The 20,954-nt window shown below is 36.4% G+C and overlaps 1 protein-coding gene across 1 annotated transcript in view; it reads left to right on the forward strand.

Moving 5' to 3' along the window:
- Mdn1 (midasin AAA ATPase 1) overlaps nt 1-20,954 on the forward strand; it is a 152,823-nt gene that overhangs the window by 96,035 nt on the left and 35,834 nt on the right. Inside the window, exons 50-66 of the mRNA XM_076858429.2 lie at nt 768-881; nt 2,498-2,630; nt 3,240-3,355; nt 4,454-4,587; nt 8,542-8,699; nt 8,884-9,004; nt 9,378-9,588; nt 9,941-10,172; nt 10,488-10,614; nt 11,155-11,325; nt 13,405-13,619; nt 14,002-14,389; nt 15,152-15,261; nt 15,914-16,619; nt 19,104-19,265; nt 19,479-19,752; nt 20,452-20,687. Of these exons, the coding sequence (XP_076714544.2) occupies nt 768-881; nt 2,498-2,630; nt 3,240-3,355; nt 4,454-4,587; nt 8,542-8,699; nt 8,884-9,004; nt 9,378-9,588; nt 9,941-10,172; nt 10,488-10,614; nt 11,155-11,325; nt 13,405-13,619; nt 14,002-14,389; nt 15,152-15,261; nt 15,914-16,619; nt 19,104-19,265; nt 19,479-19,752; nt 20,452-20,687 (3,608 nt within the window). The remainder of the gene's footprint in view (nt 1-767; nt 882-2,497; nt 2,631-3,239; nt 3,356-4,453; nt 4,588-8,541; nt 8,700-8,883; nt 9,005-9,377; nt 9,589-9,940; nt 10,173-10,487; nt 10,615-11,154; nt 11,326-13,404; nt 13,620-14,001; nt 14,390-15,151; nt 15,262-15,913; nt 16,620-19,103; nt 19,266-19,478; nt 19,753-20,451; nt 20,688-20,954) is intronic.

Genomic DNA, 20,954 nt, shown 5'->3' on the forward strand with positions numbered 1-20,954 from the left:
TGCCTTATCTTCCCAGATGCTGTGGTCATAGGGGTGCACCACACTCAGCTAGGATAAAGTCTGTCCCTGAATGTTTCACATGATAAATGATTGTTCCAGTGTAATTCTTAGTACTCCAGATTCATCAAATTCAAAAAATAATGTACTATATTATGTTACTTTTTAGTTTTGAACATTTGCCTTTTTACTGTACTACTGGGGTACAGTCATTCTGTCTGGGAATGGTATTGTTTTTGATCAGCTCATTTCCCCTTAAAGTACATATGGTTGTAATTTCATTTTAATACCAATGCTCCAAGCTGTCACACTGACTTTCTTGGTACTTTATTCAGAGAGGAAAAAAAAGCAATCATAACATTATTTAAGTTATAAAGGACATTAAATTTGTTAATAGAAGTTGTTGCCTAAATTACCTGAGTTTACATGAACATTTCTACTCCAAGAGAACTTGTAGGTAAGCCATTGACTGTCTTTTATCATGTGACGCATGGTTATCTAAGTATGTGTAAAGAGAATTTATATAAGTATTCTTATCTGCATTGTCTTCTATGATAGCCACCATTCAGAGAGCTACTGTCATATAAACAAATATAAAAGAATTGAAATTAAATAAAATCTAAGTTTTAGTTGTACTAGCCACATTTCAAGTGCTCAGAGGTGAGTAATAACTTCTCTGACAATATAGCTGTGAACATTTAAATCATTGCAGAAAGTTCAGTTGGACAGCAATGCTTTAGAGTCTAACATTGCTTCTTCTTTCTCCCCAGAGTCAATACAAATTAATTTGGAAGCCAGTGCTGCATCTCTTAGGAATTTTTACTCAAATTCTCTCTCTGCTGGGGTCAGGAATATCTTCAAACTATTACAAGCAAATATAACAGGTTTGCACCTGCTTTTGATTTTAGCTCTTGCCACTGTTTTAGAAATTTGGGCTTTTGGGTTTATAGGGAAGACACCCATCACATCTACACTGTAGGAGTATTTTTTGGAAGTTCAGGATGTAAATTATTCTTTACAGGTTCTAGTTGCAAATTATTCTTTGTTTGCAACTGTCTCTTTTCACCTTCCATTATCTGAAGGAAAGAGATATACAGTGTACTGGAAAGTATTCAAGATGACTGTTTTTTAAGAATAAGAAATAAGAGAACAAACTTATTTTTATTTTGAAACAGAATAAGATAAAGTTTACAGAACATAAACATTAATAAAGAAAATAAGGATATATTTGCAAAAGCAAATTTAATTTTTTATACTTGCATTTTCATTTGATGTTGACTTAAATATTACCATTAGCCATTTGTTTTGGGGAAAATATGTGTGAGATTTTTGTGCTAAACCAATTACCTTATACACACTGAAGACAATGAATATATTTGGAAGAAATCACATAATAGAGAAAACTAGTGGTCATATTGTGGCTGAACTAAATCATGGCTTTCCAAGTATAGAAGTCTTCAGGAACTCAGATATAAAGGACACCAGCAGGTTTCATTTTTCAGCAGACACTGTTCTTTATCTATTGGAACACATTAGCTCTAACTTTATTTTCTTTTTCTCTTGTGTAACTGTCTATATTACTGGACTTTGGAATATGAGGTCCTTAAAGTACCTTGCCATTCACAGTATGCTCATGGTAGTCTTCAATGAAGTGGATGGTTCTTAAACTACTCCATTGAACTGTCATGCCTAGCAACCTTCAAATTACAGTTACATTATTTGTGTATTATTTTCTTCTTTTGAGTTTTCACAACTGAAGAGTCAGAGTCTTGCTATTGTTGGCTACTTTGGAGAAAATATACAAAGTCTGAGTCAAAGGTTTATGAAGCAGTATATGACTGTAAAGATTTTATTTTATTTTATTTTAAAAAGATGGGGATCTTGCTAAGTTCCCTAGGCTGGTCTCAAACCCTTGGGCTCAAGCCATCCTCCTGCCTCAGCCTCCTGAGTAGCTAGTATTACAAATATGTTAACCATGTCTGAGTGGGAAATTGGTTCTAAGCATAACATCTTGAGATGCTTTTCTTATTGGAAGCAGATAACAAAATATACTCTCATTTTTCGCCATTTAATTTTTTTTTTTGTTCTGTCTTGATGGTAAATCATGATAGATTGGGTAATTGTCCCTAGGAATTCTTTTCAGACCAGTAAGTGGGCTCTAAGGAAATGGATTTGTTATTAGAATGTTTATATTCTTGCAGGGATTACCTTTAATTGGCAGAATTTTTCTTTCTGTCCTATAGTGAAATGGATTTTCAGAACTTGTAGATGTTGTGCTTTGCTTTCATTGTAGATGTGTTTCCTTTCATTTAGAAAGGAAATAGAATAAAAGCTATTGAGTGTTGCTTTCTAGTATCCTGAATTAAAACCCATAGAATTTCTATTTTACTTCTTCCCCATCAGACAATCAGTGTGATCCAAGTAAAACAAAGAAAATATTCAACTGAAACTTGCAGGCTAGGTGTTTAATTATAAAACTCTTTTTTTTTTTTTTAACTAGATGACTTTGTGATCCCTCTGGACCCCCGGTGGAATATACAGACTTTGGACATTATTAGAAATTCAATGGACTATGATCCACAAACGGACCAGCCCAAGCAGCTCTTTTCCCTTTTAGAATCAGTTGCAAACAAGTAGGTAAAACCTTGGGCTCTGGAGTCTGTTCATCTCACTGGCTCACATATTATACATTTCCTAAGACTCTGTCAAATGTAGCTGTATGTTTTATTTTGTGAACCTAATAAGGGATAAAAGTACTAGAAATGAGTACCTTCAATCTTAGCATTAATGGGATTTATTATTTTAAAGTAGTCTTTCATCATAGGATAGCCATGTTTATATTTATAATTCTGTACAGCTCCTCCCTTTTTTGTCTACTTGTTCTCTTATGTGTCCTTTCCTTAGCTGTCTGTCCACATTATTTCTCATACTCAGAAGTTGGAGATGTACATAGCACCTGCATATATATGTACATACTCACATGTAAACTTATTTAAAGTGGTCTTTCCTTATTTTTATGGTAGCAGCCATGAGTATTTTTTATCATGTAATTTTTTGGCCAGTAGTTGGCCATCAGTGTAACAAAATTTTTTTTTAAAGTGTAGTGTTCATTACAGGAAAGTACAGTACAAATTGTGATTTTGATGAGGATTCCCAAAGTGAACCCATGAGTGTGGTATGCTCTAGCACTTTGGAAGCCGCCTTTAACCAGTAATTATTGTGATTTTTGAATCTTCTTCCAGGACAATTGTTTATCTTGACCGGGAAAAACGAATTTTTACTGAAACAAATTTGATTTCTGTTGGTGGCAAAAAGTTAAGAAATAGTGTTTTAAGAATGTCCTTTGAATTTCATAAAGGTAAGAACACTTTATCTTTTGTGTTGTTCAGTGGAACATCTGATTGTATTATGTGGCTAATGTTGAAAGATATTGAGCCGCAACTGTTACTTTGATTACTTGTGATTTGTTGTCCTGATTTTAAACAGGCCATGTCCTCTTACTCAGTAGTAATGACTAGCATTTACTAAGCACTCACACTGTGCCAGGTGCTTAGCTAAAGACTTTACATGTCCTTGATCTCATTTGCTTTATATAGTAATCCTATGAAGTAAGTAGGTCCTCACTTTATGAATGAGAAAAGGGAGGCATGGAGATGCTTTAGATCACATCTTTAGCAGTTGCACTAGGACTTGAAAAGTAGGCCTGTTGGTTATAAAAGATCATTTTCAGAGGCATTTGGTTATAAGATTACTTTTTTCCCTTCCTCCTTAACTTTTGTAAATTGAACAGACACTAGTATGGCAATACGTAAAACAGTGGATGTGTAACCGATGTGATTCTGCAATCTTTATACGGGGTAAAAATGGGAATTCATAACCCACTTGAATCAAAGTGTGAAATATATGTCAAGAACTATGTAATGTTTTGAACAACCAACAATAAAAACTTAAAAAAAAAAAAAAAGAAAAAGCAATAAAAATGATTTAAACCATGGTAGTGTAAAAATTGAAAAAGTTGATCCTTACAGCAGCTGCTATTAGTAGTAGATTCATTTGTACCTTTTCATACCTGTCTTAACTATCCATCTAAACCTATATACACTTGTTTTTGTTTTGTATTTAAATCCTTATATGAAATATGCATCTTTATAATTTCCATTTTCTGAGATTAGGGATGTAGCTCAATAATAGAGCACTTGACTAATATATGTGAAACGTGGGTTCAATCCCCAGCACCAATAAATAATATGACATATAACATTATTTCTATCTTTAGGCATATATACCTCATCTGTTAAATTTAATAATAGGCACAGAATTTGCTTTTAATTTTTGATCTTTCCAAATTGATCTTTGGATTAATAATAACATTAAATTCTAGATTACAATTTATTTTGAAAATGTCTAGGGATTAATTTAAACCTGATGGAATATTCTTATTTATGTCATCTTCAAGATCCAGAGAGCTATCACAGCCTGCCCCATGAAATTGTGGTCAATCTTGCTGCTTTTTTTGAACTTTGTGATGCAGTAATCCTGCTCTGGGTACAATCCCCCCAAGGTGTGGTGTCTGACACCAATGTCATTGAGGTGAGGCATTATATCTGTTTTCATTTTAAATAAGATTTGTCTTGCACAAAGCTTTTTTTTTTAAGAGACCAAACTAACTTTAGTTTCTTTTGTATGTCAAATATTATTTGAGAGATCTAACTGTTAATAGTATTATTTATACAGCCATATATTTTAAAGCTTTATGGAGGTATAATTGACATATGTTGAGTATACTTATGAAACCATTTCCACAATCAAGATAGCAAACATTTGCCACATATGTAAAAATTATTCTTCCTTTGTTTTTGCCTATACCCAATCATGTGTTCATTGATATGATTTCTTTTATAGATCAGGTGCATTTTCGTTTGCTGTAATTGTTCCATATGTGTTCTTTGTCTGAATAGTTAATTTTGAGATGCACCCATATGATTTCATCATTTCTTGTTATTGTTGATACTGTCTTTGTCAGTGTATAATTTATTCATCTATTCACTTATTGATGGACATTTGGATTTTAACAGATTTTCATTTAATTAAGTTTTTTTAGTGGAGAAAGGAAAAGACATTGCCAAATATGGGCTAAATGGAATTTTGATTCCAGATTATTCTAGGAAGTCTTATAGAATAGCAGGTCTTAAAACTTTTAGGCTTGAGGTCCCTTTATAATCTGAAAAGTTCTTAAAGACCACAGAGAATTTTATTTATGTCATTACATCTGTCATATTTTGAACTGAAACTGAGAAACAACAAAATTCGTAACTTTGCTTAAAAATACAGTAATCCCATTTTATGTTAATGTGACTGATTTTAGTAAACACAAGTTTTTTTAAAAATATTTTTTATTTTGGATAGGCAGAATTAATATTATCAAAATGACCATACTCCCAAAAGCACTATACAGATTTAATGCAATTCCGATCAAAATTTCAATGACATTCATTATAGAAATAAAAAAAGCAATCATGAAATTCATCTGGAAAAATAAGAGACCCAGAATAGCTAAAGCAATACTTAGCAGGAAGAGTGAAGCAGGTCTCATCACTATACCAGACCTCAAACTATACTACAGAGCAATAGTAATAAAAACAGCATGGTATTGGCACCAAAACAGACTGGTAGACCAATGGTACAGAATAGAGGACACAGAGACTAACCCACATAATTATAGTTATCTTATATTAGACAAAGGTTCTAAGAACATACATTGGAGAAAAGATAGCCTCTTCAACGGTGCTGGGAAAACTGGAAATCTATTTACAACAAAGTGAAATTAAACCCCTCTCTCTCACCATGCACAAAATTTAAAATGGATCAAGGACTTAGGAATACAACCAGAGACCCTGCGTCTAATAGAAGAAAAAGTAGGCTCTAATCTCCATCTTGTGGGATTAGGCCCTAACTTCCTTAAGACTTCTATGGTGCAAGAATTAAAATCAAGAATCAATAAATGGGATGGACTCAAACTAAAAAGGTTTTTCTCAGCAAAGGAAACAATCTGTGAGGTGAATAGAGAGCCTACATCTTGGGAGCAAATCTTTACCCCTCACACATCAGATAGAGCACCAATCACTAGGGTATATAAAGAACTCAAAAAGCTAAACACCCAAAATCCAAATAACCCAATCAATAAATGGGCCAAGGAACTGAACAGACACCTCTCAGAAGATGAGGTACAATCAATCAACAAATAATGAAAAAATGTTCATCATCTCTAGCAATTAGAGAAATGCAAATCAAACCACTCTAAGATTTCATGTCACTCCAGTCAGAATGGCAGCTATTGTGAAGACAAACAACAATAATAAGTGTTGGTGAGGATGCGGGGAAAAAGGTACACTCATACACTGCTGGTGGGACTGCAAATTGGAGTAGCCAATATGGAAAGCCGTATGGAAATTTCTTGGAAAATTGGGAATGGAACCACCATTTGACCCAGCTATCCCTTCCCTCAGTCTATACCCAAAGGACTTAAAAACAGCATACTACAGGGACACAGCCACATCAATGTTTATAGCAGCACGATTCACAATAGTTAAACTGTGGATCCAACCTAGATGCACTTCAAGAGATGAATGAATAAAGAAAATGTGGCATATATACACAATGGAATATTACTCAGCAATAAAAGAGAATAAAATCATGGCATTTGCAGGTAAATGAATGGAATTCTCTGGTCAGAGAGAACCAGGCATGGGTGAGTTCAAGGCACGGGCAGGCATTCCAAGCTAGTTCAGAATTTGCAGTAATTTATAGTAAAACCAAAATTATCTTTTCATGGCTTTGTGGCAAGATGGCTCCCAATTTTAAGAGAAAATCAGGCTAGGTCTATCAGTATCTGTGGATTCCATATCCTCAGATTCTACCAACTTCAGGTTGAAAAAAAATTTTTTTTAATTGCAACTCTACTAAACATGTATAGACTTTTTTTCTTGGCAGTATCACCTAATAAATATAATGTAGCAACTATTTGCATGGTATTTACATTGTATTAGGTATTATAAATAATTTGGATAATTACTTCAAGTATGCAGGAGAATGTGTTTAGGTTTTAGGCATTTTGAGCATTATTTTCCCCCAAGTATACTGAGAGATAACTATACTCTCAAATATTTTTCTTGAAGTGACAGATTCTGTTCATTTATACTCAGCATAATTTTGCCAAATACCCAATCATAGTTTGTCCTTTTTGTATACAATTAATTTAAATGTCAATTCTGAAAAAAATAAGTGAATAACATATTATTATAACATAGCTTTGACCTGACAGAGCTCATAAAGATAATCACTAGAGACTAGTATAAATAGCATTGCTGGAGACTCAGTTACATGATTTGTATTACAAAGCTACATTAATGAAAATGGTATGGTATAGTCCAAGAATAGGCATGTAGACCACTGAATCAAAACAGAATTCACAAATGTGCTTCCATGTATACGGTCTATTTTCTTTTATTTTGCCAATATGAAAAGATAATTTAATAGAGGAAAAACATTCTCTTCAACAAATAGTGATGGAATTAGATGTCCACATAAAGTAAGAATAAGCTTCTACCCCCTACCTCATTATTACATACAAGTTACCTCAACCTAAGCTGGATGGTTCACATGCTTATAATCCCAGTGACTGGGAAGCAATGCAAGATAATCAGAAGTTTGAGGCCAGTTTGGGCAACGTAGTCTCTTTCTCAAAATAAAGGATGAAGGGTATAAGCTCAACGGTGGAATGCCACTGGGTTTCATCTGCAGGACCCCACACACAAAATAGAATGAGACCTTATAATAAAAAAACTAAAACTATGAACAATTAAGAGAAAACCTTTACAATTTAAGGATAAGCAAAGATTTCTTAGAATCTTCATAAAAGAAAAAATAAACTAATGAATTAGATTTTTGTCAAAATTAAAAATTTACATTCATCAGTACTTCTAAGTAAAATCTGTGAAATTGTTTACAAAATACTTGAATTATGTAAGATAGCTAATAATAATAAGACAACCCAATTTTTACAATTAACAGATTTGAATAGATGCTTCTCCAAAGATATATGAATGCCTATTAAGAACTTGAAAAATTATTACATCAGCAGTTATCAAAGGAATATAAATTAAAACTGCAGTAAGTTTTCACTCATCAAAATAGCTCAAATTAAAATCGTTAACAATAGCTAGTGATTGGCAATTAGTGACTGAGAAGGAACTGGAACAACTGGGACTCTTCTCTGCTGGTTGTAATACAAAATAGCTGCTTTGTGTCTCATTTGTCAATTTCTTATGAAATGATATATACAGTTTACTATATGACCCAATAATTTCATTCTCTCTAAGGTAATAGCTTTGTACTTGAAGTACAAAGAAAAAAAGGCTTTTTTTTTTTTTTTTTTTTGCCTGCCTTAATTTTCTTAACAAATTTTCTAGTCTAGCTTTTTGCCTCTTGTGTATGTAAGTTGAGTTGAGTCCTTTCAAGAGATGTCTTGGCTTATTTTGTTTTTAGATCTTAGATTCTTTGAGATGGCGGGACCGGTTTTGGACTGTGGCTGACACAGTAAAAGTGGATGCTCCAGGTCTGGCTTTGCTTGCTCTCCATTGGCACTGGGTTTTAAAACATTTAGTCCATCAAATCCCCCAACGCCTGATGAATCATGAAGACAAGTAAGAGTCATATTTAGGGAATAATATGTGTAAAGATAAGAGGGTTTAGAATTAAAACTGCTATTTCTTATTTAATTTTGGTTTATTCTGTTGGCATACTGTAGAAAATATTGAATGTAAATGACTTCTTTTCCTATCCAGCATTTCCTCCTTATTTCCCTTCTGCTCTTTTTCTCCTTTAAAGATATTACAAAGAGGTTCAGACCGTGTCAGAACATATTCAAAATTGTCTTGGTAGCCCAACTGGTGGCTTCATTGGTATAAAGAGGTTGCAGAAGTTCCTGGGACGACCATTTCCTTTCAAGGTATACCTGGAAACATATAGTAAATTAAAAGAATCAAGTTCTTCTAAAACTCTGACACTTGGGATCTGGCATTCAGCCAGACTCATCCTTACTGCAAAACTTAATTTATAACTGTTCGATGAATGCTGCTAATGTATTTGTTAAATGTTATCATTTTACTTTTTCCTGAGGCTAAGGCTGGGTAGAGCTCTAACTTTATTACTCTAGAATCTCTCCAGAGCAATATGAGTAAAGAAACCCTGTGTTTTCTAGAAGCATGGGGAAAAAAAATCTTAAATTTCTTTTCAGGTGTATCTAGGGTGCTGAAAAAAACAAAACAAAACAAAACATAGTTCAGCTCTCTAATAGGCTCTCCTGGGTTTTATTGTTTCAGGACAAGCTAGTGGTAGAGTGTTTTTCACAGTTGAGAATCCTCAACAGAGCCCTTGCCATCAGAGAGCAGATGCCTGTCGTTGGGGAGAGTGGATGGCAGGAAGATTTCAGTCGTCTCCAAGTGGTTGCTTCTGAGTGGACATTAAAGAAAAGTCTCCTGCAGGCCTGGGGATTGATCCTCAGAGCTAATATTCTAGAAGATGTCAATCTAGGTAATATATTCTGGTATTTGAATGACCGTCAACACTCTGAGCATATCCTCTTACCTGCTGCCATTAAGTTTTTGCCTTAGATTTTTCCCCCCTTTGGTATAGTGTAAATACCATTAAATAAATGTCAGTCATTGAGTTAAAATGTACATACATTATTTAACTCCATTCATTAGAATTTTGCAGAAATTAATATCATTTAACAAATGAGAAACTTGGAGCTTAGGTTAAGCAGTCTAACTCTGATTAACTCATGTTAAACTCATAGTCACTTTGCCAACTGTTGGGAATCTAGACCCTGAACTCTTGACCATCTCTTCTCTAATACAACATTTCTTTTTTATCTGAATTGAAGATGAGTTGAAGAATCTTGTGAGTGCTCAGTGTTTAGAACTCAAGGCCAAAGGACTTTCACTTGGTTTTCTGGAGAAACAGCATGGTGAAGCTTCCTTTGCACCCCAGCCAGACTTTACCTCTTTAATTCAACTCACCAGGAGTGTTCAATTATGGCCTGCAATGGAATACTTGGCTATGCTTTGGCAGTACAAAGTGACAGCTGATTTTATGACACAGGCTTATTTGAGAAGGTATGCCATTCTTTCAGTTATTTTCTTGATAGATTTTTTGTGTTTCCTGTATTGTAAACAAAGCACAGACATAAGGAGGTATAGCTGCTGAGGCACAGGAAGGTCACTTGCTACTTTTGAAAGCCAAATCTTATTAAAGATTCTTTATTTCAGCTTCTTCCCTAAAAGTTACTAGACTTTTTTTCCAGTAGAGTTGCTTATTTTAAAATAAATATACCCTAAGTTTTTGTGTGTTTCATCTCCCCTCACATATAAATTCTCTAGTAGTTCACTGACAGTCCAAACCCAAGCCTCTCACTGTGTATTTTGGAACAGGTTCAGCAAAAATCAGCAACCTCTGATAGAGGAGGAGATAAGACATCACATCACATTTTGTCTTCAGCACACGCCAGTTGCTCCTCAAGAGCTTCGAGTCCTGTGGTCTTTACTGCATCATCAGAAGGTAAAAACCAAAATCAGAAAGGGAAATAAGCCTCTTTTCACACTGTGTGATTAAATTTTCTATGGCAGATTGGTTGTAGAACAATTTTGTGCATTTAATTAAAAAACTCCATGTTGCAATACCCAGGCTTATCTGAATTACCTCTTAATGTAGGAGAATTTTGAATTTTCTTTTGCAGTAATTACAATGGCCTTGTACAGTTTTTATTACAGCAGTATTCATTTGAGTTCCAGTTAAGTGAGGTGAAAAGCATTTTCTCAAAAGTATATTATAAGAACATTTATTTCTTTTGATAATGTTACAATTATGCAATCTGCTTTGCTTATACTTCCTCGTGCAGCCTTATAAAAACAAAGAAACAGATTTTGCTTAGTGTGGTTAAACTTACAAACAAGGTATATGACTCCACCAAGATGACCAAGAATTAGGAAAATTAAGATAATATCTTTAAATCCATGTTAGTTTTAGATAGATCTTAAACAATAAAGACCATGATTTATGGAATCATTCTCATAAATTTTTTTATTCCTTTATCTCTAGGGATCTGCTGAAGAAATTACTTGTTTGTGGTCTGAGTTATTTAATTCCACATTTATGTCTTTCTGGAGCAGTACTGTGACCACAAATCCGGAGTACTGGCTAACATGGAACCCTCTGCCCAATATGCAGCAGAGGGAGATGCCCAAGTCCCTTTTGGACTCTACATTAAAGGTTTGTTGGCATAAAACTGATGGTAGTAGGTTAAAAAAAAATTCCCAGTAACTCTGTTAGTAATCATTTATTCCTAGAATAAAATAGTTGACTATAAATAGGTGATTTTGATACTTTGTTTTCTTCATGATGCTAAAAAAGTGTGTTGTCAAGAAATGTATTCTTCATCTTAAATGATTTTTGTAATTGAGTTAAAGCCATAAAGATTTCCTTTAAAAAGTCTTCATTCCTTAAAATTATAAAACATTTTAACCACAGAAATGTTTGTATGTTCATTTAATTTATTAGAAATAACTAATCTGTACCTCTGTTTATATACTCATATGGTTTTTTTTTTTTTTTTTTTTTTTTTTTTGCTTTTTCTTTAAGATGAGGTATTGCTATGTTTTCCAGGCTGGTCTTGGATTTGTGAGCTCAAGAGATCTTCCCCATCTTAGCCTCCCAAGTAACTGGGATTATAAACATATGCTGCCACATCCAGAATAAATAGTATTATTTATATGAACAAAAATAATACTTTATTTGTTCATAAATGTGTCATGGAAATGTGCTTATCATTCCAGGTTACATTAGTTCATTGTATTGATGTGCCACAATTTATTTAATCACTTTTCTTTTGATAAGTTTTGAGGTTTGTTTTCTTCTTCCTCTTTTAACAAGTCTAGCTACATTTACTACATTTAGTAATTAGGTTTTAACCCATGGTCAATGTGATTACATATTTAAAAAAATAATAAATAATATATGCCTAATATATACAAATAGCTCTTTTTAGGCTTTCTGAGGAGGTGCTTTACTTTTTTTTTACTTTGTAAACATGCAAGGAACTGACCAAAACAGAAGTTTTGGCGCTCTGGGCCACCATAGAAGGGTCAGGACCAGAATACATGTTCACTCCTGATCTGTAGGAGGGCCTATTTCCCACATGCTTACCATGCTAGGTGTAATCAACATGTCAAATTATTGCCAATTCTACAATTTAAAAACTTTATTTGAATTTATACCTCTTAGATTATTAAGATTGAACATCTTTTTACATTTATTGATCCTTTTTATTCTGCCAACTTTTCAGTCATATTCATTGTCCGGTTTTTTTAAATATTGGATTGTTCAGTATCATTTTAATTATTAAAGGTCTTTTTATATTATGGACATTAATCCTTTTTCCATAAGGTCTGAAGTGTATTTCTAGTCTTCTGTTGTCTTTCAAATTATTAATGTTATAATGATAATTTCTTTTTAACTATGCCAGTCTTGTCTTCAATCATGCTTAGTTGTCATGCTTTTTAAAGACTATTTTCCTTCACCATTCCTACAGTAAAAACAGTCTCCCCATATTTTCTCCAGTGTTTTTGTTTTTTTGTGTTTAAATTCATTATCTGTTCAAAAGGGAGGCAAGTTTTTTCTTTTATACAATAGATCTAAAATCACTGTATAAACACTATTTTTGATTAATCCTTTCCATTCTCATTTGAAAAGCCACCTTTATTATACACCTTAATCCCACACATACTCACAGAATTATTGTTGAGCTCTATTCTATTGCTTTTATCATAATTATTATCATCACAAAACATCTCTTAAAGCCTTAAGTAACAAACCGTATGAATCCCTAAGAGTTGCATGAAGTATACTGTGTTTCCTATTTTCTATCTTATGTTTTTGGCCACCTGACTCTTTACTGTGGGCAGCTATTACTGAGTCCAGATTAATAGTCCAGTGAATGCATGCTTGACAGACTTTATGTCTGGCTCTTAGATTGGCCTTGCAACTCCTTTCCCTGCCTCCAACTCTCATCTCCCTGTCTATTACAAGAATGGTCTCCCTGATTTCCCGGTTTTGGGGTTTTCTGGTATAGTACTAAAGCACTCATTGCTCATTTCTGAGAGAATGCAGTCCACATTCCTATAAGGCTACTAATAGCTCACTCCTTCTTGCCCTTCTTGTCCCATCTGTGACTGTTCTGAACAACTTGAACCTCCTTATTCTGTTTCCTCCTTGAAGGTGTCCCAGTGCTGCTTGTCGAAATTGTTTTAGTTGATTTCTGAAAGATACTGTTTTTATTTTCTTGTCCTTCAGGGCCCTGGCAGTCTCTGTAGAGCCACATTTTCCAAGTGCTGCTTTGAAGTCTTGACTAGCAGCTGCAGAGCAATTTCCTGGGATGTGAGTGGCCTCCCAGTCCTGTCCTCTTCACATGTCACACTGGGAGAGTGGGTTGAAAGAGCCCAGCAGCTACGGGACATCAACTCATTTCTTTGGACCAACATGGCTGTCCCTTCAATAGCAGAATTCAGGTATTCCTTGTCCCTGGGAGCAGTTTATGAAGCTCATGAATGTTCTCTAACAGGGACTCAGTCAGAACTGCTTCTGACATGGCTGACTTTGGTGTGTGAAAGTGAGGGTGTTTGCTGAGTGGGTCAGCATGTTTTCAGTCCATGACAACGCCATCATGAGCTGTCTGGTCCTTTTTTTTTTTTTTTTTTTTAATGCATATTATGATCAGGAAGATGGTGCTTAGAAAAAAATCACAGAAAGATTATATGAGAACTGAAGTTCATCTTGTTGAATGTTGACTGTGCAGTATGTAGTTAAAATTTCTTGGAAGAATGAGAGTGTGTAAAAAGTTATCCTATTTGATTCAGCAATTCCTTAAGTGTTTCCTTGTTGTCCCAACAGACACACAGACTCCCAGCTCCAGGGACTAGTGCTGTGCCGACACCTAGCGGGCCTAGTAGAGCTGCTCCCAGAACCCCAGCAGCAGGAGTATGTACAGAACTGTGAGCAACTGCTGCTTAGAGACAGCCAGGCCTTCCACTATGTGATCCAGACTCTTGGGGATATGGCTGGTCAGGAGGCACTGCCCAAGGAACTACTCTGCCTGTTTCTCACCTCCCTGCACCACTTTTTTGGGGAAGGGGAGAATAAGAGGAACCTGCCTGAACCAGCCCAGCGTGGGAGCCTCTGGGTGAGCCTTGGCTTGCTCCAGATTCAGACCTGGCTTCCTCAGGCACGCTTTGACCCTGCAGTGAAGAGGGAATGCAAGCTCAAGTATGCCAAGGAAGAGGTATGAGAGGCAAGAGTTTGGAATATGTGCTCAGTTTCTGATGCATTGGATTTGCTTAGGGTGTTATTCCTTTTACTCCCTTTTGGCTAATTAGATGATCAAAGATGTCCTTTTGTGTGAACTGCCTATGACTTCCAATGAGTCTGTTTTAAGACTGCTGCTGCTGCTTTGAGAGTTCCTCTAGATAGACTTAGACTCTGAGAGGGCACCTTCCTAAGGTTCTGATACATCTTCCATTAGATGTGATAAGTAGAGGGCAACCTGAGGCATTGTCAGAGAAATAGTGAAATTCCTCACTATCCAGACTCTGAACTAGGTTTTGGATATTTGGGTTCAAATTACTTCTTTAAGTAGGATGTAGTACCCCTATAACCTAGGATTTCTGAAGTTTTGGTGTTTGTTATATAAAACTCAGGAATCAAATAATGTAGTATCTCTTGTTATTTGAACTTCCAAACAAAGTCAAGAATTGAATTCATTAAGATAACGACATACTAGTACTGTATGATGAGGAAGGAATGTTATATTATTTGGGGTGAAGGCTAAGCTGCTGTAAAAAGACTCAGATTTAGTGGCATGAAAGTTTCTTCTGCCTAATAACTCTGAGGTAAATGGTCTAGTTTAGTGAAGCAGAGCCACCTGTCCTTAGGTCATTCAGGAATCCAAATTCCTTCTATCCTGTTGCTGTACACTCCTGGGGCATTGTTTTCTTGTGCATGGTCATCAGTGGGACACACCAGACTATTTTCTCTTTTCCTTTAGTTACACCAGCTACAGTGTGAATGGAAAACCCGGAACTTATCATCTCAGTTACAAACTGGAAGAGACCTGGAAAATGAAGTAATTATCAATTACTCTCATCCTCACATCAGGTAAGGCAGTAAAGTGATTATTTGTGTTAGAGATTATTGTCTCTACTTTTAAAAAAGACATTATAAGGCTGATCTTTGTAGTAATATTATAGTGTTAGTGAAGTGATGCACATCTTTGTTAGCAATTAGGTCCCAAATCCTTCATTATAATCAAGAAAATGATATTTTCTAAAAGGAGGGGAAAGACATTCAAGGTGTGGATTTACGTGGGATCAAGATGGTTGAAGCCAGAGCTACTCCTCAACATGGAACAAGTTGGATGCAATGATGTGCACTTTATTTCTTTGCTTTTCTTGGCTACAGATCTGTTCCCTTAGCTTAGAGTCCCAGTCTTTTCCTGACCTTCCTTTGACTATGATCAATAGGATAGCTCACTAAATGCCATTACGCCTCAGTGTCCATGTCCACAAAAGGGAGATACTTGTAGTACCTCCTTTGGATGAGATATGCATCTAAAATGTTAGCAATGTGTGGCACAGGGTAGGTGTTCTGTAGGTACTATCATTTTCACTATAATTTTCAATATCATTCTCATGTTATTTGTCGGCAGTTGATAAGTCTTCATTCATTCCATTTTCCTAGCTGAGGGTTCAGTCCAGATTTGCTGTTCTTTTTCTAACAGAATTTGCAAATTATATTAATTTGCCTTCAGGTTACTTCGTCAAAGGATCAATTACCTCGAGAACTTAATCTGCAGCCTGTCGAAGAAGCAGGCCTTCAGACCCCAGCTGCCTGCCTATGAGTCTCTGGTGCAAGAGATCCACCACTATGTCACCAGCATTGCCAAGGCCACTGCTATTCAGGATCTGCTTACGCGGCTGCTGCAGGTTCTCCATGCAGATGGGTCACGGTCTGCCCAGGTGGCCCAGAGCCTTCTAAAAGAAGAGGCCTCTTGGCAGCAGTCACACCACCAGTTCAGGAAAAGGCTAGGGGAAGAATATGCCCTCTACCCAGATTCTGTGATTCCACTACAGGCTTCCATCTTACAGTTGCAGCATGGCATGAGGCTAGTAGCATCTGAGGTCCATACCTCACTCCACAGCAGTGTGATCTGTTCTGACAGGCTGGGTGCCTTGGCTATGGCTTTGTTGGCTTTTCCATCAGTGGGCCCCACCTTCCCCACCTACTATGCTCACGCAGATATCTTGTGCTCAGTGAAGTCAGAGGAGGTTCTTCGAGGCCTTGGGAAACTGACCATTAACCGCTCAAGAGGAAAGGAATCAGAAGGCATGGGCCAGCAACCCTGCCCCACCCGCGAACAGCTGCTAATGAATGCCCTTCTTTACCTGCACTCCCATGTGCTATGCAAGGGAGAACTGGACCAGAGGTCCCTGTCACTCTTCAGACATGTCTGTCAGGTAAGCCTGTGTCTGTCAGCATGTTCTGCCTGCCCTTTTTAAGGGAGGGAGCTAAAAGCACAGGCCAGCATACAGAACATTATCAGAGTCAATAGTTGAGGAATCTTCTTGGCTGTTCCTCTTTTTTTCTACTTAACTACCAGGTTTGGGGGCCTTTGCCCCTAAATTTTTAATGGTTTGGAGGCTTTGGGGCTCCCCCCCCTTTCTGTATTGGGGATTAAACCCAGTAGGGCTGCTCTACCTCTGAGCCACATCCCCACCCCCCCACACACCACCCCCACCCCCACCTTTTTTTGAAATAGGGTCTGACTGAGTTGCCAAGGATAGCCTTGAACTTGTGATCCTCCTGCCCCAACCTCCCAGTTTGCTGAGTTTACAGGTGTGTACCATGGTGCCTGGACTTTTTTTTTTTTTAAGGTAGTACTAGGAATTTAACTCGGGGATTTGTGTATACTTGGCAAGCATTCTACATTAAGTTGCATCCCCAGTCCTTTTTCTATTTTAAGACTGGATCTTGCAAAGTTCCCAAAGCTGGACTTGATTTGTGATCCTCCTGCCTCTGCCACCCAAGAGCCACCATTCCCACACTGTGAAATTTTCTCCTATTTAGTTGGTTGTCTTTTGATTTTGCTTATGGTAATTATGATGTAAATTGTACCAACTTTTGTTTAAAAAAAATAGCTTATTGTTTTCTTTCCCCTAATTAAGTAACTTATTGTCACTGTAGATAATTAAAAGAGTAAATATAAGCAAAGATTTTAAATAATCTTACTATTTATACCTGTTACTATATTGGTATATCCCATTCTAAGCTTGTGTGTATATCCTGTAGATGCATATCTACATGCCATATTTGAGGTAATGCGTCCCAGCGGTTCAGATTTTTTTTTTTTTTTAAAGCACCAGCTTCTTAAAAAAAAAATCAATCTCAGCATAGTGAACCAATATTTAGCAGATGAAAGAGTTATATTGTTTAAGGTCACTTCTGTGATGTCCATGACCCCTGCTACATGTTCTTAAAATGCTAGAGCTTTACAAAATACTTAGCAGAGTACTAAAAAATTTATTCTGTTTCGTAAATTGCTTTTTAAAACTTAATAGGGAGCTGGGGATGTGGCTCTAGTGATAACGCGCTAATTTGGCATGCGCGGGGCACTGGATTCGATCCTCAGCACCACATAAAATAAAGATGTTGTGTCCACTGAAAACTGAAAAATAAATATTAAAAAATTCTCTCTCTCTCTCTAAAAAGAAAAATTTAAAAAAATAAAACTTAATAGGACTTAGTGATTATCTCTCCTTATTTTATATTCATATATTTAGTGACTAATTTTCTATCATGTATGCCATAAGTCATTTAACTAATTTCTGATGAATGAACATTTTTATTTATATGTAATATTTTTATTATTTTGAGGAAAAAAACAGTGTCATGATAAACAGACTTATGACCATATTCTTTGGGTACAAATTTTGGAAATCAGAATTACTTGGACAGAAATTAAACATAGTTCTTGGAAGTTAGTACAAATTAACTTCTGATGGTATATGTACCTTATCCCTCAATCAGTTTCTTGAATTCATAGTTTTCTCCAATTTAAGGACCTAAAGTCTTAAAAGGTAGTGGGGAATTCATGTACTGTCTGGTAAAACACAGTCCAGTGTTTTCTAGTTGGTGCCCTTTGACCATCCAGGACCTAGAAGGTTTTCCTTTCCAGAACTCTGGGCCAATTCCTCTGGTGCCTGGCAGGTGCAGTTTGATTGAAACCCACACAACCCAACCCTAAGCCTGACTGTTATATAGTTTGGATGTGAGGAGTCACACAAAAGATCATGTCTGAGATAATGCAAAGAAGATTTGGAGGAGAAATCACTGGATTATTATAGCCTAAGCCTAATCAGTGAATTAATCCCTGATGAGAATAGCTGAGTGGTACCTGGAGGCAGGTAGCATATGACTGGAGGAAGTGATTCATTGGGAGCATGACTATGGTATATATTTTATATCTGGAAAGTGGAGTCTCTCTCTCTCTCTCTCTTCTTTCTGATCATCATGTAAGCTGCTTCCCTCTGCCACACTCTTCTGCCTCACCTCAAGCCCCGAGGAATGGCTCCATCCTTCTCTGGACTGAGATCCCTCAAATGAACTTTTCCTCCTTTACAGTTATTCTGGTTGAGTCCTTTTATTCACAGCAGGGAAAAAGCTAAGTAAAACAATAACCTTGGTACAAAATACTGCTAATCCCTGACACAGTAAGTTCCTAATAATTCCATTGTAGCACATTTTTAGACCTTTGAAATTTTATCAGCATAACAAAGGGAAATTTTCAGGAAACTATTTACTGAAGAGTTTGATCAAGTTTAATTTCTTAGATATTGGCTTTTGTTTATTTTTGAGCCATGGTAGTTCCTTTCATGAGAAACTAAGACAGCAAATCATGCCTGTGCTCATTTCAAGTGCACTCTACCCATGTGTCTTTCCAGGAGATTATCAATGAGTGGGATGAGCAGGAACGCATAGCCCAGGAGAGGGCAGAACAGGAAAATAGCCTGTACAAATTCAAGAGCAAGAGCTCTAGGACCACCCTAAGCGAGGAAGAAGAGGAAGAACAGGAGTTCAGAAAACAGTTTCCACTGCATGAAAAGGTAGGGTGCTGGTGTCAGGATTTGTTTGGAAATGAATTCCCCTGGTTCCACATACATTCCCTCTGAATGGCTCTGTAGTCTTTTTAATATATTTCAGTGTGTGTAAGTCTTCATTTTCTTCATGATTCATGCCTCTTTCTTCCTCTTTGTTCTAGACTGATTACAACCAGATTCTGATTTTTAAGTTTATAATTGTTTTAATATTGTTTACAGGACTTCGCAGATATTTTGATAGAGCCAACACTTGAGGAGAAAAAAGGAACTTTAGATGGACAAGAAGAGGATACAGCCACAGACCCAGCTGTCCTCTCCCAGAGTTCAATGCAGGCAGTAATGTTGATACACCAGCAGTTGTGCCTCAACTTTGCTAGGTCCCTGTGGTACCAGCAGGCTGTGCCACCACATGAGGCAAAGCACTACCTCAGCTTGTTTGCATCTTGCTATCAGACTGGGGCTTCTCTTGTGACACACTTCTACCCACTGATGGGTATGGCCAATTACTTTTGCTTTACCCTTGGGAAATCAAAATGAATAAATGGAATCCCTACTTCTTGAATAATTAAAATCATAAATTCACCATTTTTATTTAATTCTTTATCAATAGTTTCCTTTGCTTAAAAAATTTATACTAATTTTAAAAAGTGGTTAAAAATTCTGCAATAAGATGGATTTTTATTGTTTGAATCCTTTGGGATGAAAGATAGGAACTTAGTTTATTTATATGGTCTTTTTTCCTCAGCATTATTTCCACTTCCCTGTAATAGACTTAATGCTTTCTAGTCAGGTATTCTTGGGAGCAATCTGGGAACTCAAAACTCTCAGAATCTAATGTGATGGTTGTTTTTGATGCAGTTTCCAGTGTGACCTCAAGAATTGTCCCATGCAAGTAGGAAGAAGGCTTTAACTTCTGTACTGAGCTAGAATTGCTAAAGGAACTAAATTTGAATGCATCCAGTCAAATATTTTTGTTTATAGATAAGCATCTTACTTCCACAAAACCTGAAAACGTGGTAGCTACTGTGCTAATAAGGTCACTCATCTAGGCCAGTGTTGCTTTAGGAGAGAATAATATTAGAATACCTGTTTTACTAGTCCCACCCAATTAGTTGATTGTTTCTGACATCTTTGTAATTCTGATAAATTACCTGAGTTCTCTGACTTCACCATAATGATGTTACCTTCACAGGAGTTGAACTGAATGACCGACTTTTGGGCAGCCAACTTTTGGCCTGTACCCTTTCCCATAACACACTCTTTGAGGAGACAGCCTCAGACCTAATGGTGAAACCTGATGGGCCCTATGATTTCTACCAGCACCCTAACGTATCAGAAGCACGACAGTGTCAGCCTTTGCTTCAGGGTTTCTCAGAGGCCGTCAGTCAGTTGCTGCAGGATTGGCCGGAACACCCTGCACTTGAACAGGTAGGGCAGATGGTGAAGAAGGGATGAACTGCCCACAGAACCTTAACTGCCCTGGGAATGTGGCCTCTTACTATGTCCAAGGACATTCCCTCGCACACTTGAACATATAAACAAAGATTTGAAGAACAATAATTGAGATGCTATTTGATCAGGATCCACAGTCCTGGAAATTTTCATCCACAATTTTCAGAGGTGCTTTCAAAGTAGAGAATGAAGGAATGAAGCTTCCTGTCATAACTCCCTTCAGAAGCCTGTGACTGAATAACT

The sequence above is a fragment of the Callospermophilus lateralis genome, chromosome 6 (assembly GCF_048772815.1).
Source record: "Callospermophilus lateralis isolate mCalLat2 chromosome 6, mCalLat2.hap1, whole genome shotgun sequence".
NCBI classification, from domain to species: domain Eukaryota; kingdom Metazoa; phylum Chordata; class Mammalia; order Rodentia; family Sciuridae; genus Callospermophilus; species Callospermophilus lateralis.